General features: G+C 47.2%; 1 protein-coding gene across 1 annotated transcript in view; it reads right to left on the bottom strand.

Annotated features, from left to right (window-relative positions):
- The window catches only part of RYR3 (ryanodine receptor 3), a 572,218-nt gene that overhangs the window by 194,084 nt on the left and 358,791 nt on the right, over positions 1–19,343 (bottom strand). The window contains exons 44-48 of the mRNA XM_074996957.1: positions 17,146–17,281; positions 10,571–10,748; positions 8,923–9,028; positions 1,996–2,116; positions 1,156–1,325 (exon numbers count right to left, since the gene is read on the bottom strand). Of these exons, the coding sequence (XP_074853058.1) occupies positions 1,156–1,325; positions 1,996–2,116; positions 8,923–9,028; positions 10,571–10,748; positions 17,146–17,281 (711 nt within the window). The remainder of the gene's footprint in view (positions 1–1,155; positions 1,326–1,995; positions 2,117–8,922; positions 9,029–10,570; positions 10,749–17,145; positions 17,282–19,343) is intronic.

Here is a 19,343-nt window from a genome sequence, read left to right as displayed (position 1 = left end):
ATGTACTGCCACTCATTAAGAGCCTCATTCTCCACTGTCTTATACCCAACTTGGTCATTTACATTGCTACAAAATTACTGTAAAATAGATGTAAACGTTATGACTAGTGTAAACAGAAAGTTATGAAAAATACACTAGCCAAAATGGCCCAAAGTGATACTTACTTTGTATTACTTTTATTTTAAATTATTATATATGGTTCTTCTTTCTGCACTCTCGCCCTATATGCTACTTCATAAGCTGGGGCTGATTCTCAGCTGCCTTGACATTGTGCATCACTTGTATAATTTGCTACCAAATAGTAACCTTTTTCAAGCTATTCACAGAAAATAGACTTACTTCAGGACAGAGGAGGGGTAATAACAGTTTCCTTTTAAAGAGAAAAGGATCAATTATTTTCTCAGATATGTGAGCAGAGATCCTATGCATCTGAAGTTGTAATCTGTCTGAGTTTGTCACATTTTCCATATTCTTTACATTTCTAATCCCTTCAGATTCTATTATATTAATTTTCAGTATTATGGATGCTGTCCAAGAGCTTTGTAAATGAAATGAGCATATTCATACTATGATTTATTTTGCAGCATCTTCTTGTGTTGACATTTCTGTTTTTTGTTCCTTTATATGCTTTTTATACTAGATTTCTTTGTTGCATTTCCTTCCTTAATGGTAGTATTGAACATTTTTGAGCATATGTACTCCATGTTGATATAGCTGTAAATGTATTACTATGGAATGCAGACATTATGAGTATTGTAAGACATCTTGACCATTTCTACACATGCCACTTTCTTTGAAAAATTCTTCCCAAAAATCATCAGGAAGAAGGGGCCTCCGGAAGAACTACTTCCTTCCGGAGACTCCCCGGGGGCTGTGCTCCTAAACAGCGTTTTGGAGTCCGGAAGAACATCTTCTGGACTCCAAATCATGTGACCTTATGCTAATCTGCATAAGGGGAATTTGTATCCATGCCTCATTAGCATATTTCGGGACATTTATTAGCATGCCACTTTCAAAGAAAGTGGCATGTGTAGAAACTGCCCTTATTTTTCACTTTTCCTTTTTATGCAGCACTATCTAAACTGCTACATTTTGTAACTGATATAGCCAGTGTCCTCAACCAGTGCTCCCAATTTCCACTAATAGAATACTTACGGTATCCAGAGAGGCAGATGCTCTTAAGTCTTGTAAAAATCCAACCTCCAGTAGGTGGAGGAGGAAGCTTTGGTCCTTAATACCATAGACACGGTCCAAGAACAGCACCATAGGTGCTTTATGGTCAGGACAGAAACACGCAGACATGTCTGGCTCAGTGACTGTACCGTCTAAAAAAAAAAAACCCAAACACTTAATTTCTATTTCACACACACAAAAAAATCTAAACGTACAAACAGAGGATGGTAAATCACAGGATCAAATTTATCAAAGAACACAGCAGCTGAAACTTCAGTGACTTCAATGGTATAGAATGCATACTGGTGACCACAGTGACATTTCCTTATCTCTTGTAATGAATCAAAATATACAAAATTAAGTCTCTTACCAATAAAGAAAAATTATGGAGAAAGAGAGAGACACTGCAGAAATATTTGTTAGAAATTGCAAAAGGTAACCACAATGTATTTGTAGAGTCACAGCCCTAATGCAAAGCATATAAAGACGTTCTGATGGGAGGGAGGGGGGTCCCAGCCATTGGGCAGATAGAACCTGGCTGGGGATTCCTTGACAATGATTACAGAAAGGATGATGACCTGCACTGTATAGGTACTCACAAATAATTAAATATTTGCTTCCTCTCTTTCTTATGGCATAGTCAGACACTGTAGCCAAGAGGCCCCTTGCCGTAAATGGGTTCAACTACATTGATTTAGGTGGCGTTGCACTCACACTAGGGATTAATTTAGCCCAAAGCCCACAGAAATGATAGCAACAAAAAACTTGTGTATATCTATTTAAACATTTTTGAAAAGTTTCAGAATGGGAAATTGAAGTTACCTTTGTTAACTGTTGATAGCTTTAATGGTATACTTATAATGCCAACCAAGTCTTCTGTTGGCACAAGAGAACGAAGGATTGACCTGATTCGAATAGCTTCTCCTTTTCCAGTTTGGATAAGCTGTTGAAACAGGATCATGTACGTAGAAAATAAGACATTTTGTTAATTGTGTGGACATCCAAAAAGTACTGACAAAAACCTCATTGATTAAAATATTAATGCTGAAGGTTTTGTTAGTTTTTAAATTCAACATCTTTAGTAATTACCTGGATGAGGGGATGAATTGCACTATCAGTAAATCTGCAGATGACACTAAGCTAGGGGGTCAGGTAGATATATTGGAGAGTAGGGATAGGGGTCCAGAGTGACCTAGACAAATTGGCAGATTGGACCAAAAGAAATCTGATGGGGTTCAACAAGGAGAAGTGTGGAGTCCTGCATTTGGGATGGAAGAATCCCAAGCATTGTTGTATAGGTTGCGTGCTGACTGGCTAAGTAGCAGTACAGTAGAAAAGGACCTGGGGATTACAGGGGATGAGAGACTGGATATAAGTCAACAGTGCCCTTGTATCCAAGAAGACTAATGGCATACTAGGGTGCATTATGGAGGAACATTTCCAGCAGGTCTAGAGAAGTTATTATTCTTCTCTACGTGGCACTGGTGAGGCCACATCTGGAATATTGCATCCAGTTCTGCCCCCCCACCCCAACACCTCAAAGTATAGAAAGGATGTGGATGCATTGGAGCAGGTCCAGCAGAGGGCAACCAAAATGATTAGAGGGCTGGAGCACATGACCTATGAGGAGATGCTGAGGAATTTGGGTTTGTTTAGTTTACAGAAGAGAAGAGTGAGGGGTGATTTAATAGCCGCCTTCAATTTCCTGAAGGGGAGCTCTAAAGATGATGGAGAGAGGCTGTTCTCAGTAGTGACTGATGGCAGAACAAGGAGCAATAATCTCAAGTTACAGAGGGGGAGGTGTAAATTTGATATTAGGATAAACTATTTCACCAGGAGGGTGGTGAAGCACCGGAATGCGTTATCAAGAAAGGTGGTAGAATCTCCATCCCTAGAGGTTTTTAAGTCCCCTCTTGACATAGTTATGTCGGGGTGATTTAGTTAGGTTGATCCTGCTTTAGACAGGGGGCTGGACTAGATGACCTCTGGAGGTCCCTTCCAGCCCTAGAATTCTATGATTCTATAATACCGCAAATCCCTCCCCCACTCAGAGTAGACAAAAGGGAGGCTCCCGTTTTCCACCCTTCTCACTTGTCCCAACTGTAATGTAATGTAACAGATGAGATTTCTGAAAACAAACTTGGGGCATGAGCACACTGAAATCACAGGTTTCAGGTAGACATAACAAAGCTAGCTTTTATCTCACTACCTTGGGTACCAGAGCAGAAAAGCCACAGCAGCATGGGCTACCAATGGGACAGTAGTACAATTATCCAAGCTTCCAGGCAGTTTTGTAAAGGTTGTACTACCGCAGCTTCACTGCTCTGACTAATGAGTACTTGTGTCACCCCCTGTATTCAACCTGGGGTGCTCTTTACAGTGCTTTGCTGCTGAAGCTTCCAGTCTGGATTGCTCACAAGCTGCCTCCAACATTCATTGTTCCTAGTATTTCTGGGAGCATAATGCAGTGTGCCAGGATATTGCTTCTGGTACTATTCTCAGAGGTTAAAGAGAAAAAAAATCTCCCTCTTCTTTGCAACACCTTTTATGTACTTGAAAACTGTTATGACTACACAGCACAGTAATCTTGGAGTAACAGCTATTCTCTCTCTTGGCAGTCACTTGATAATGAGTAGGACGTCTTCATGTCAGCCTCCTATTTGAGAGTCCATGCATGGCTGATCAGCCCAATTCTGGAGCCGCAGGTCTTATCACAGAAGGGACAGGTGTTGGTAGCTGTTGGAGGGGTGAAGGACACTTTTTGCCACTCTTTTCTTTTTCTCCACCTCTCCTCCTCTGCACTGTGGCAGGACCTCTCAGATTGTGCCACCACCCTTACAGATTACTGATCTCCACTGAGGACAGTCCTGGGCAAGGTTCTCCCAAGTGTCAGCACTGACAGCTACTCTGGAATAGCTTATTTTGGAATTAGGTTGCTGTGTAGAAAGACCCTGACATGCTGGCTGAAGTCAATGAATCAGTTCACCTCTCTGTTTCTTTATTTCCCCTTTCTTTATTTGTTCTTACCTATTTAGATTGTTTTCAGAGCAGAGACTACCTCTCAGCTTTGTGCCCCACTCACAGGATCTCTACATACTGTTGTCATACGGATTACTAATATGTTATAATAATAAAAGTACTTGGGTTCCAGACTGCTTACTCCATATATGACTCTAGGCAAGTCACGTAACTTAATTTAATCAACCCAGCTATCAAACACTGTCTAAAACAAGGGACTTCAAAGAAAAACAAACAAACCTCTTACACTTCATCTATATGGGCAATTTTACACTTACATTCATAATAAATCAAGTGAAATACTGTGATTGCTTTATTAGTCCAACACATACACTAATTCAAAATTTTGAATTCCAGAAATAACAGTCTTATCAATAGGTATAATTTATTTTAAAAAATGCGTACACAATATAGTGTCACTTGAATGGATATAAGTATTTGCAACTTCTATATTTTACCCATATGACAACAGAAAGAACCACTGATTTATGCTTCAATCTTTCTCATAACTAGTTTTGTATAGTGTGTATTCACATAGGCCGCATCTACACGTGCCGGCTACTTCGAAGTAGCGGCGCCAACTTCGAAATAGCGCCCGTCACGGCTACACGTGTTGGGCGCTATTTCGAAGTTAACATCGACGTAAGGCGGCAAGACGTCGAAGTCGCTATCCCCATCAGGAGATGGGAATAGCGCCCTACTTCGACGTTGAACGTTGAAGTAGGGAACTTGTAGTCGTTGCGTGTCCCGCAACATCGAAATAACGGGGTCTGCCATGGCGGCCATCAGCTGAGGGGTTGAGAGATGCTCTCTCCAGCCCCTGAGCTCGATGGTCGCCACGTGCAGCGGCCCCTTAAAGCTCCCCGCCCCCTGCCTTCCGGTGCAGGAAGCTGAGAGAGCGTGCAAGCAGCAGCATTGCCACACAGCTAGCCTGCACGCTCTGCAGCCAGAAAAAACCCCCAGAGCTGCAATGGCTGCCCCCCAGCTCCCTAAGCGCCCCCAGGGCACCCCCCCTCAAGGGGAGCCAGGGCTCGCAGCCTGGCAGGGAAGCAGCAGTGGGGCCCCTCCTGGACGGAGGCTGAGCTTTGGGACCTGCTGGGGATCTGGAGTGAGGAGGAGGTGCTCCAGGTAATGGGGAGCAAGAGGCGGAATGTGGATGCGTTCGCTTGGCTGGCCGAGGGCCTGGCCACCTGGGGTCACCCTGCCCGCACTCCATATCATGTCCGCAGTAAAGTGAAGTAGCTGTGGCAGGGTTACGCCCGGGCCCGGGATGCAGCCGGCCGACCTGGGGCCGCCCCCGTCACTTGCCCCTTTTACAGGGAGCTCAGGGACATCCTGGGCCCCCGGCACACCTCCTCCCCTCCAGCCACTCTTGATACCTCGGCTGACGAGCCCCAGCAGGCCCCGGAGGCGGAGTCCACCCCGGAGGCAAGCCCCGCACCCTGGGGGCCCCCCCAGGAGTCCACCCCCGGGGCACCGGAGGAGGAGGAGGAGGAGGGGGAGTCCTCCTCCAGCGACACCGGGCTCCAGATCGCCATCCCATCCTGGAGCTCCAGCAGGGCGTCCGCCCACCGGCTGTCCCCCGACCGTGGGAGTGGACCATCAGGTATGTACCCCCCCGGTGCACACCCCCGGGGTTGAAGGGAGGGGCTAATAGATATGACCAGGGCCCTCCACATGCCCAGATGACCATGGCCCCAAGGACAGCAGTGGCATGTCCCTCAGAAGAGTGCATCAGCCCCTGCCCCCCAGCACGACAGTGCCATGCCCCATCCCCGGGGCTGGGGGGAGAGGAACCTCTAGGATCCCCCGGGGGGAGGGGGTGGGACACCCATCAGCAGCAGCAGAATCTCCCGGGGACAGGGATGGGGAACCAGCAGCAGAGGGGTAGGGGGCAAGGGCCACGGCTCGGGGCCCACACTAACGGCTGTCTCCACTCTTCTTCCCCCGCCCCCATGTTCCGCAGCTGCACCATCGGAAGGACTGGAGAGCGCTGGTGAGGTATCAGTGGTCCCGGACAGCCCACCGGGGCCATCACTCCAGGCCAGCCCCTCGGCGGAGGACCGACCAGCCCCACAGCGGGGACGACGGCGGACCCCCAGCTGCTGGCCATCCATCGTCGGCAGCTGGAGGTCACCGAGCAGCGGCTGCGGGTGGAGGAGCGCCACCTCCAACTACAGGAGCGGGTGCTGGCCTGGCGCCAGGAGGCATGGAGGGCCTTTATGCGGATATTCAACTGTATCGCGGACTACCTGCCCCCCCATGCTGCGCCGGCTGCCACTGTGCCCGTCCTGCCTGCTCCACCCACTGCTCCACCAGCTGCGCCATCCGCCGTCACCCGCCACCGAGGGCCCTTCTACCGAGGGGGACCTGGGGCCAGATGACACCCGCCGGCCATATCTACCGGTCCGCCTGGCCCCCAGCCAGCCCCAGCCAGGGCTGAGGCCGAGGCGTGGGTCGCGGCCGCCCACCCCCAGTGCTGGACATTAGGGGTTGTGGGGCCCAGGACGTGGCCCCTCCCCCTCCCCCTTTGTATATATTCCCCGCAGTTTAATGTTGTTTTGTAAATAGTTTCTATATTAGACCCCTGTTGTTATGCTGATCCCTGCCCCCCCATGTACATAGTTCTCCCCTTCCTCGTCTTCCCCTTTCATCTTATCTTATTTATAATACATATATATAATTTTGATTTTGCCTGTAAATAGTTAGTCATGATAATAATAATAAGAGTTCTACAGATATTTGATTTGACAAACAAATGTCTGCTTTTATTTACAAGAAAAGTTGGGGGAGGTGCTCTTGGGTGCTCTATGGTGTGGGCGTAGGGACAGGGAGTGTTGTGGAGGATGCGGGGGTGCAGTGGGGGGGTCTGCCAGCATTCACCCCCCCGGCCTCGTCGAACTGGGCCCGTAGGGCCTCCCGGACCCGGGTCCCTTTGGGGCCCACCTGGCGACTGGAGGCAGCGGGTGGCTGCACATCGGCCCTGCCGGCCTCCACAGCCACGCCCTGAAAGAAGGCCTCCCCCTTGCTCTCCACCAGGTTGTGGAGGGCACTGCACGCACCCACAATCTGGGGGATGTTGGTGGGGCCCGCATCAAGGTGGGTGAGGAGACACCTCCAGCGCCCTTTGAGGTGGCCAAATGTGCACTCTACCACCTGGCGCGTGTGGTTCAGGCGCATGTTTAAGCGCTCCTGGCTGGCAGAGAGATGCCCCGTGTACGGGTGCATGAGCCAGGGCCGGAGGGGGTATGCCGCATCTGCGATGACGCAGAGGGGCATGGTGGTGTCCCCCACAGGGATCTCCCGCTGGGGGATGTAGGTCCCCGCCTCCAGCCGGCGGCACAGGCCCGAGTTCTGGAAAACCCAGGCGTCATGGGTGCTGCCAGGCCAGCCCGCATAAACGTCCTGGAAACGGCCCCGGCTGTCCACCAAGGCCTGGAGGACCACTGAGTGGTAGCCCTTCCTGTTTAAGTAGCATCCTCCACTGTGCTCCGGGGCGTGGATGGGGATGTGGGTCCCATCCAGAGCCCCGAAACAATTGGGGAAGCTCAAGGTGGCAAAGCCCGCGATGGCGGCATCTGGGTCCCCAAGCCTCACGAGCCTGTGGAGGAGCAGGGCGTTGATGGCGCGGATGACCTGCAGGGGAAGCACATGGGAGAGCACCAATGAGGGGTGTGCAGGGTGTGTGTGGCCCTCCCCTGCCAGGGCTCCCCTCCCATCCCCTGCCAGGGCCGCCTCCCCCTCCCCCCGTGGGTCCTCTTACCTCCATGAGGACAGCCCCGACGGTGGCCTTGCCGACGCCAAACTGCTGGCCCACGGATCAGTAGCTGTCTGGAGTGGCCAGCTTCCAGACAGCAATGCCAATCCATTTCTCCACAGTGAGAGCACGCCGCATGAAGGTGTCCTGGTGCCTCAGTGCGCGGGTGAGCTACTGGCACAGCTCCAGAAATGTCTGCCGGTTCATGCGAAAGTTCTGGAGCCAGCGGTCGTCGTCCCACTCTCCGAGCACCAGCCGCTCCCACCAGTCGGTGCTGGTGGGGTAGCTCCACAGCCGGTGGCATATGAGGCGGGCAGGGGGGGCAGGGTGCTGTAGGGTTGGGGGTTGTCTCCTCCTCCCCTGCGGGCAGCTCATCCTCTGTGGCAAGGATGTGCTCAGCTGCCTCCTGCATGGCATGGAGCAGGGCGAGCACTGCTCCTACAGGGGCGGCTGGGTGGACCTGTGGCTGCTGCTGCTGCTGGGGGTCCATGACTGCGTCGCTCGAGGTGTGCGTGCCTATGGCTCTACAGACCACGTGCTGTGCAGGCTGCATGTGTTTGGGAGGGGCCCTTTAAGGAAGCGGCTAACTGTTGCCCCGGAAGCGCTAGTCCACCCTGTGACCCTGTCTGCAGCTGTTCCTGGCACCCTTATTTCGATGTGTGCTACTTTGGCATGTAGACGTTCCCTCGCAGCTCCTATTTCGATGTGGTGCTGCCCAACCAGCCCTGGAGGACGTGTAGACGTTATTCATCGAAATAGCCCGTTTCGATGTCGCTACATTGAAATAAGCTATTTCGATGTAGCGTGCACATGTAGACGTAGCCATTGAGACACAAACTCCAGATTCTGCCCTCATAAACCCCCCAATTTTGAACGTGTCATGTGAATGCTGTTTGACCTGGAATTGCTTTTATGAAGTATTTTTTGTAATTCCTTTTGCTTTCATTTCTGAGAAAGACAGGAAAGTCACTTACATGCATTTCTGGAGCACAGCGTCCAAGCAAATCTATCAGAGCTGAATAAAATGACATGATTGCATTGCCCATGTGCACAATCTCTTCTTCTTCCCCTTCTTCAACACTGCCAAAAAGGAACCAAATACATGTGTATATTATGGCTGTTACCATATAGTCTAAAATAAGGTTGTATTCTTCATTACAAGGTGACTATGTAAAACATTTGAGACTGGAGCTTCTGATGGCTAAATGCATGTTTATTGACCTATTTCTTGTATCAGGTCACATGTTAATTTCTTCTGCACTAAGAAATACATTTATTATTCACTTTTTCATCATGTTTTGTTACAGACTTTAATTTAGTTTAGCCCAGGAGAGGTAGGAAAATCTTTTGTGTTTTCTGTTTTAAACTTATTTTTCATTATCTCTGTGGCATCTTCCCATGTACATTTTGTATGAAAAATTCAGTTACAAACTACATACCTATTCCACACCTGAAAGTTCAAACCAATACTTCTGTATCTAAAACCTACATTAGGTTCTCCAGTTTCTAGCTGTGCACTCATACAGAAAAGTATTTGACTTAATTTAGGTCCTAATTTAAGTTAAATGATAGGTCCAATTTCTCTTTGAAATTATTCATTACTCTTCAGTTAAACTGTTAGGACTCAGCCCTCCACCAAGAAGTGCTACCAACTTCTAACTGATTTGTAAACTCAAAAAAAAAAACAAACCCACACTGCATTTAAATATGAGTGTGACACTGACTGGAGTTTGTTGACAGAAGGATCTGTGACAATGACCAATTCAAAAATGTATTCTGCAGTATAGTTTAGAAAAATGTCATTTGCTTTAGAAAAATTGAAAGAAAAAAATAAAACATTCAATAAGTCATAGATGTTATTAGTAATACTTTGATGATGATCAGTACTGCCTTGGGGAAAAGAATAAAGAGGGACAGCTGCAGTAACTCCTCCCCCTAGCTAAGAACTGTGCCAAAGTGACATCACTTGCACCACTCTTAGGCACCAAGTCCTGCCTTTGTTCCCTCTTGCCATTTGGCTTCAGGGAAGACCCAGTCAGACACTGCAGGTCAGAACAGAAACAGCCACAGAGGGGACATTCAGAGAGCCAGAACGTTTTATACAATTTTGACAGGACTTTCTGCGCTCAGTGTTATATTGTGCGTATGTGTGTGTGTACACGCACTCCAAGCTGCCTGCTCACCACATCCCTCACAATCTCTTCACCTCAATTTCACACCATATCTGTTCCTTTAGCCTACTTTCCCTGTCTTGTCTCCTATATCTCCTTATCCTTCCATATCCCATCTCCCTTTGCTTTTCTTTCCACTCAGTTGATCTCTTCCTAACTAAACCCACTCTATAATTACATAAAAAAGTATGGAGCTGACATGAAGCTTGCTGTTAACACATTATACACTCTTCTTGTGTGTTAGCAAACCCCTTCCCCTTTCTCTGTCTTAAGTATTTACACTGTACACTCTTTGAAGTATGAACTGTCTGCTGCTCAGTGATTGTACGATGCCCAGCACAACAGGGTCAACATTCTTGGTTAATTATTAGGTACTATTGTGGTTTACAAGATTAAGCATTTAGTTAATAAAACATCAGCATTTCTCAAAAGAGCAGAGACATTTACTTACACTTCTGAATAACTCTGAGATGGAAGGTCAAGAGTTGGGTTCTCCGAGATCTTAATAGCTGCTTGCATAGCTGCCAGCAAGCCACTTCCTCCTTCTCCTCTAAGAGCTGGCCCAAAGCATTCTGGGCGTCGAATAAGGAGCTTGACGACGACACTAGCATTTTCCTCAACGCTTTCACCTAAAGACGAAAAGGACACGTTAGCCATATATATGAAAGATAATACATTTCTGAAAGGCCATCACTAATTTACGAACAGTATGGATTTTCTCCTAAGTTCTCCAGAACACAGAAAAAGTACAGAGGCCAAAGTATTTATACAGGGAAAAATGCTAAATTTATAGCACCATGGATAAATCTGCTATTTAATCAAAGAGCAGCTATAATACAGGGAATAAACTTCCCCAACTGTCTGTCCAAAGTTCAACAGCCCTAACCTAGATGATTAATCTAGGGTTGCCAGGGGATTTCATTACCATGACCACTTCTGTCTTTGCCCTCTTTTCTGGGACTGCCAACAAAGGCAGTAACTGTAGTAGTAGCTTCTGAAGTGTCCTTGCAGGACATTGACAGAGAACTCATCTCACATAAATAGTTAAACCACGCCTAGAAGGGAAATAAAATAGTTACTAACCTTCTTTGATTGCTGTTCTTAGAGATATGTTGCACATGTCCATTTCACTCTAGGCCTGTGTGTGGCCTGAACAATCATCGGAAACTTTTCCTCCAGTGGTACGTGTCAGGATGGCTGGAACATGCTGCACCATTGCGTGCCAGTACAACCCAGTACAAAGGGTCCAACCATCCCAGAGTCCCCTCAGTTAGTTTTTGCGGGACAGAGGAATAGAAGGGTGGGTTGTGGATTGAACAGTCTAACACATCTCAAAAAACAGTAGTTACAGAAGATTTGTAACTCTTTTTCTTTAAGTGATTGTGCAACCTGTACTCCATAACTTGGTACAGGCTACTGTTTAAGTTGAGGAATTTGGCCTGGCAACTTTCATGGGAGTGGCATCTACTTACACCAGGGATTACTTTAGCCTTGTACTGCTTGTATCTTAGTAACTCAAATATTTCTTAATTTGTCTGTACAGCACCTCTCTGAAGTAGTAAAGTAATAATTATCTCTATTTTATAGAGGAGGAGTTCAGGAAGAAAAAGATTAATGGCCTGATTTAGAGAAATGCTGAGCATCTGCAACTGTCTTTGAAGTCACTGGAATCTGCAAGTGCTGAAAAGGGGCGTTGAGAAGGTCCTTTAGTTCTTTTCCCATGCTGGGGCAGAATCATCATACGCAGACCATCCCTGACAGGGATTTGTCAAATCTGTTTTTAAAAACCACCAGTGATGAGAAATCCACAAACTACCATGGAAGTCTATTCCACTGCTTAATTAACTTTATAATTAGAAAATTTCCTGCCCCCCCCCCATTATCTTGCACTACACTGTTGCTCATAGTATCAGTAGAATTTTTTCTTTACATAGAGCCTTTCATTTGGGAATAACAAAGAAATAAACAACTACTCACTTGGCTTCACAACACCTCTATGGTCGTGTCTACATTAGCCCCAAACTTCGAAATGGCCATGTAAATCGAAGTCCCCTTATTCCCATCTGCTCAGAGGAATCAGGGTACTTCGAAGTAGACGGGGTCCTTTTGAAAAGAAGCCCCGTCGGGACGAGCCGCGCAGGGGCGAGCCGCGTCAATTTCGAAGTGCCGCGACCGCCCGCATGCTAATGAGGTGCTGAATATGTATTTCAGCGCTTCATTAGTAAACTTCAAAATGGCCATTTACATGGCCATTTCGAAGGTTGGGGCTAGTGTAGATATGGCCTATGAGAGCACGTCTACACTAGGGAATGATTCCAAAGTAATTAAAATCAAGTTAACTTCCAAAATGAGTAAATCTCAACTGCATGTTCACACTATGAGGAAGCACTGAAATAAGGCAGAACTAGTCCAAAATAGTGCATCCATACTAAATGGTGCCTCTCCTGGATTTAGCATCCCTGGAAGCACTCTTGGGCACACGCCAGGAGGATGGATACCTCCTGTGGCTGCTGTGTCAGACAAGCTGTGATGTGTGTTTCCAGGAGCTCCTCTTTATGGCCACATCTCACAAGCCACTCTGCCACTGCCCTCTCATGGGATATCAAAGTGACCCAGTGGGCAGACACCCTCCAGTGCTCTCTGGTTGCCCTTGTGGATGCTATAGCATGCACAACATGAAGCCAGAGCTGCTGTAAAACACAGTTGCACTCATGGGCCATGTGCTGTACCTCATGGTTCAGTACACCCAAGGTGCCCACATGCTGCTTCAGCAGGACAAACATCCGTGAGTGTAACATCTCATTCAGGGTGGTGGCCTATTGGGTGTTCCACAATATGTGTGAGAACCAGGGGGAGGTGTTCCAGCCAGGGCAGCTGGTGAGGGAGTATGAGCAGAAAGCACATCAAGGGGCTATGGTCATCAGCAATGCCTTGAGGGAGGGTTTCCTGCAAGGCCACATCTGAAACCCTCCCCATGCCTCTCCCGAAGGGAACCCTGAATTCCCTGTGTGTGCCTATCATCCCACACCTCTTCCACCCCATGCCCTCCCTTAATGTTCCCCCTTAAGAGCAAACAAAGCCAACACGTGTAGAGCAACAGTACGCTTTACTGGGGAGACATACAACAGCACAGTAAATGAAAACAGAACCTGGATTAGGGGAGTAGGACTCAGGGATGAGGCTGGGAATGGAACCCTCCCCTGGAATGTTGGGAGAATTGGCTGCCCTAGAGATCCCATCAGCCTATGTTCTGGGGAACCAGTGGCCCCTGAGGAGCCTAGGAGGGGAAGCTGGGGCAGGGGGGGCGCAGCTGGTGACCTGCTCCATGCACACCACTCTGTGCTCCATCACCAAGTTGTAAGAGGAGCACATGGACTCTTGCTGGTGTGTCAGCTCAGCCCAGGTAGCTGCCCTCTGCTATCATCAGCAACCCACTCCTGGCACTCCTCCTTGAGCCCCTGGACAAAGAACGGTGGGCTGGCCATCTGCTCCCACATCAAATCATCCTGGATGCACTTCCACCTGTGGATCCCTTACAGCTGGACACATAGTGAAGGAGGTGGGGGATGCACCAAGGTTAGAGCTGGCTCAGCTATGCAGAAAAGTTACAATGGTAGACATTACAGGTGACACTGTGTCTGACACCCAGCCCTGATCACTGAGCACACTCTGCAGGCTGCAGTTCAGAGGATGAAGATGTGCTTTGGGCAAAGTCAGATGTTGTCTAGACAACGGTCATTTGCTAGCTGGGGTGCAGACATCCCACGGATGCACTGAGACATCCATGTTCCAGGGATGGGTAGGCATGGGAGGGTTTTGGTCAGGCCAGGAACCTGCATGCAGAAGTCAGGTATTGGCAGCTGGCATCCTTCTGTGTCCCACAAATGCTGGACCTGGCTCTCTCAGCATACTGCAAGGGAGACAATGTCTGTCCCTGCCCACTGGGGAGCCTGGGGGGAGGCGTGGAGGAGGTGTGTGTGAGCGGCAGATGCTGCTTGCCAGTGAATGCCTGACTGCAGGCATGACCCTGAGCCTTGAGTGGCACTGCTGTGTGGGTCTATGATCCCAGACTATTCAGTGGTGGCTTGTTGTGGGACGGTGTCTTACCATGGAAGCTGAAATGGGTCAGACCCCTCCAGGAACCCCATAGGAAGGAATGAGGGGTCCCTGTATGAGAGTGTCAGGGAGTTGAGTGCTTTGGACAGGTGTTCCATGTGCGGACGAGTAGGCAAGCTCTTACACGACCCCCCAGCTGAGCATGCAGTCTCCCATGGCCTGCCATCTGCCCTTGCTTGTGGATAGGGAAAGTTCTAGAACTCACTTGATGTGCCCTCCCCAGCTCTGTGGTACGAGGGAGCCTGGGAGATATCCTGGGAGGTGGGGAGACTGGCTGTAGGGTGAGGAGCAGCTCCTGGTTGGCTGGCATGGTCACCTGACTGTCCTTTTCCTCCTCATTGGCATTTGCCAACCCACCCTCTTGAAGACTGACATTGGGCATGTCCTGGGTGGACTCACTGATGACTGCAGGGAGGCAACTCCCTCCCCTCCCCCGCCCCGCCAAGGATGGCATCAAGCTGTTCATAGCAGTGGCAAGTGAGTGGTGCTGCTCCAGTGTGTCCGCTCTGCTCCCTGGCCTTGTGGTAGGCCTGCTGCTGCTTCTTTATCTTGAACCAGCACTGGTCAAAAGTCCTGGCATGTCTCTCATTGGTCAGGCTGGTGGCAATCCAGCTGTAGACAGCTGCATTGAACTTTTTGGTGCAGAGATCCTGGAGGTTGGGCTCCTTCCGCTCCCTTCAGACTTTGATGAAGTCCAGAATCTCCTCATCACTCCAGGCTGCAGCACTCCCATGTCATTGGGCAGTGGCTGCCATGCAGGAGTTCTGGCAGCCAACAGAGGATCAAAAGGTGCCCTGGGGTCACTCATGACAGCCTTGGGTGGTGGTGTCATGGCTGACCACATGTACCAAGCCCTTCTCCCCTTTAGAGCCTTATGCAACTCCACAGAGGGACGGGAACAGTATAGATGCCTGGTGTAGCCAGAGCAGTCGGGGATGCGCCTGTGAGAGGTCACTTATTTTGAATTAACACCAGTGGCCCGTGCACACTACTGCTGTTTCAAAATAAATGTTACTGATGGAAAGCAGGATGACTGGTTTGAAATAAGTAGCCAATTATTTTGAAATAATGGGCATGGTAGTGTGTAGGCTCTAATTGTTATTTCAAGATGAGGGCCAGTATTTCAAAATTTATCCCTTCTGTAGGCCAGTCCTGAGGTAAGTAATATTTTACCCATTTTACACATACTTTTTACAGACCTGGTACATCTAAAGGTGGAGTGGTTAAGTGCACCAAATCTCAGAGTGGTTTAGTGGCAGAGGCAAAGATACAGCCCAGAACTTCTCACTCACACTATAGCTCTAATGGTTTGCTCCCCTAGGAGTCTGAATTGATGATGCTACTTTCAAGTGATCCAGGACAAAACCATCATAACAAAAAGACAACGTGATGAGAGGAAATACAGCGAGAAGCTATACCGAGGAGCTATGCCAAATATATATTGGCTATGAAACTACAGCAACAGGATAAAATGATGATGCTTATGATACACATGACAAACTAAAAGTGAAAAGATTTAATATTTAGGGGAAAAATAATTCAAAGATGAATCAACAATTGCACTTTTCACAGTTACAGAACTAGAATGCAGTGAAGAACATTAAAGCTGAAGTCTCTAACCAGCGCTCAGATAACTGTAAATCCTGAGCTGTGTGTGAAATTTTTAAAATGGTTCTGAAGTTCTAGCATTTACTAGCTCCCCAGAATTCACACACCAGTGAGAATTACTACATAGTAAAATCCACGTTATCTGACACTCATATAACCAGCAAATACTGTTAACCAGCATTCATTCGGTCCAGATGCTGCTGGCCAGCTTCAGTTAAGGCCACTCCTCCAACGTCTGACCAGTCCCATTCTCAGACCACCTTTTGGTGGCTGTGAAGGCCATTCTCAGTGCAGAGAGGCCAGGTCAGCCTACTGGCATTTTAATAAAAGTCTGCTGGAGGATATAGGCTTTGAGACATCCTTCTCGGAGTTCTGGCTGACCTGGTGCATGCCTACTCAAGTGCGCCAGGTTGCAGCCCCTATTCTGGCTACCCCAGAACTCGCTTCTGAGATTCTAGCTGCACTTTTTCCCCTCACCATTTATGCACATCCCCATCCATGGCCCCACAGTCACTGGACTTCCTAATCAACCTCCTCCTGGCCCTGACTAAGGTTGCCATCTATACTACCAGGAGGAGGATGCTGGATGAGGGGGGTGCTCTACGACTGTAGGGCCTATTTCTGCTCCTACTTCATCTCATGTGGAAGAGCATAGTTCCCCCTTGGATCACTTGCTTTGAACCTGTGACTGGCACCCTGACCCTGATTTTTTCATTAGTTGTCCCACAGAATCAGTTAGTCCCTGGGTCCAGTGGTCCCTCCCACTAGACTGAGAGAGGGGCCTTAATTCCAAATAGATTTCCAAATAGTGCTTCCCAAGTGGGGCCTGCTTCTCAGCTGCGGAAGGCAGCAGTCGGGTCAACTTACCTGCCAGGACTGGCTGCCATGGGGCCAGCTACAGCAGGGCAGCCCCCCCCCCCAACCCTAGTCAGACAAACAGAGGCAGCAGCTCTACTTCACTAACTGGAAAACTTGATTATCTAGCAATCCCTGTTCCCCAAGGATGACAAATAACAAATGTCTATCTTATCATGATTAAGGGATGTTTTCAATTGTGCTTCACATGGCAGGAGCACCCAACAGAGGAAGATGGGAGATTGCAAGTGTAAGTGGCTCACAGGAGGATCACTTTATTAACAGGTAATGAAAAAATAATGGAAAAATTGACATTAGCGACATTGTACTTTAAATATCTCAAAGACTTAGTTTTACTGGCAGAGAAACATGTGAAAATAAGTTTTTCTTAAAATGTTCAAGAAATCATTTCTTGAGATAATCATGATACTGAAGGTTTGAACTTACTGTTAACAAAGACAGCAAATCTTAAGAACGATAGGTAACGTTCACCCTCTATTGGATTCCATCCAATGTCAGGATAGCCTTTAGCTACCAACAAAGGGCAGCTCTGTAGTCCACAGCCAGCCAAGTAGGTGACAACCTGTCAGACATGAGCATTTGTAGTGTGAAATACTCATTATAATTTAGTGAATAAGCTTCTAATAATGTTACCAATGTGTGATAAAACAAAACACCAGAAAAAATTACAAGATAGTTTTATATAGCAAATATTTGACTAGCCTCTGAGAAATAATTCATGGGACAAATTTAATAGAATCGTAGAAGTGGAAGGAACCTTGAGATGTCATTAGGTCTAGTCTCCTGTACTAACGGCAAAACCAACCACTGTCTAAGCCACCCCTGACAGATGTTTGTCTATCCTGGTCCTAAAAATCTCCATATAACCTCCTTAGGAAATTTATTCCAGTGCTTAATCACCCCGACAAGAAGTCTTTCTGCATGTCCAACCTAAACCTTCCTTGCTGTAATTTAAGTCCACTGCTCCTTGTCCTATCATCAGGAGTTAAGGAGAACTTTTCTTCTCTCTCCTATTTGTAACAGCATTTCAGATACTTAAAAGCTATTATCACGTCCCCTTCTCAGTCTTCTCTTTTGCAGATTAAACAAACCCAATTCTTTCAGTTTTCCTTCATGTCATGGTTTCTCAATCTTCAATAATATTTGTTACTCTCCTCTGGACCCTCTCCACATTTTTCCTGAAATGTGGTGCCCAGAACCGGACACAATACTTAAGCTGAGGCCTAAGCAGTCCAGAGCAGACCTGAAGAATTCCTGTGTCTTGCTTACAAGGCTTCTGTTAATACATCCCAAAACGATGACTGCTTCCTTTGCAACTGTGTCATGAGGTTGATTCATATTTAGCTTGTGGTCTACTACAACCTCTTGATCTCTTTCCACAGTACTCCTTCCTAGAGAGTCGCTTCTCATTTTTGTAATGTACATAACTGGCTGTGACCTTCTAAGAGGAGTACTTTGCAACTGTCCTTGAATTTCATTCTATGTACTTCAGGCCATTTTTCCAGTTTGTCCCGATCATTTTGAATTTTAAACCGATCTTCCAAAACACTTGCAACCCCTCCCAGGTTGGTATCACCCCGACGCTTCATGACTATATTGTCTATGCCACTATCCAAATCATCAGTAAAGATATTGAACATCAATAGACCCAGAACTGACCCTGTGGGATCCTCAAGCATGGCTGTGAGCCACTGATAACTACTCTTTGAGAATATTATCCAACCAGTTATGCTCCCAGACATCTTACAGCAGCTCCATCTAAGCTGAATTTTCCCAGTTTTGTTAATGGGTAGGTCATGTGAAATTATATCACATGCCTTACAAAAGTCTAGCTGTATAACATTTACTGCTTCCCCCTTCCTCACAGGTTTATTATCTTATCAAAGAAAGCACTTAGGTTGGTTTGACATGATTCACTCTTGACAAATCAGTGATGACTGTGACTTTGCACCTTATTATAAGGACATAAGTACAGTCATACTGTGTCAGACCAAAGATCCATCTTGCTCACTGTCCTGTCTTTCAACAGGGGCCACTGCCAGGTATTCCTGAGGAATGAACAGAACAGGTAATCATCATGTGATCCCTCTCCATCACCCACTCCCAGCTTCTGACAAATAGAGGCTAGGAACACCATTCCTACCCATATTGGCTAATAGCCATTGATGGGCCTCTCTCTTTTTGAACCCTGTTAAAGTCCTAGTCTTCACAACATCTTCTGGCAAGGAGTTCCATAGGTTGACTGTGTGTTGTGTGAAGAAATACTGCCTTTTGTTTGTTTTAAGCCTTCTTCCTATTAATTCTGTTTGGTGATTCCTAGTTATTGTGTTATGGGAACAAGTAAATAGCTTTTTTCCCATTTACTTTCTCCACACCATGTATGATTTTATAAACCTCTATCATACTGCCCCCCCTTAATCTCCCTTTTTTTTAAATTTTTTAGCTGAAACGTCCCAGTCTTTTTACTCTCTTCATATTGCAGCTATTCCAAATGCCTAAACATTTTTGTTGCCCTTTTCTGAACTTTTCTCAATATCACAATCTCTTTTTTTAGAGGAGGTGACCATATCTGCACACACTATTCAAAATGTGGGCATACCATGGATTTATATAGTGGCACTAAG

This window comes from Carettochelys insculpta, chromosome 6 (genome assembly GCF_033958435.1).
Source record: "Carettochelys insculpta isolate YL-2023 chromosome 6, ASM3395843v1, whole genome shotgun sequence".
NCBI lineage: Eukaryota > Metazoa > Chordata > Testudines > Carettochelyidae > Carettochelys > Carettochelys insculpta.
This window is presented reverse-complemented; position numbering and strand designations above follow the sequence as displayed.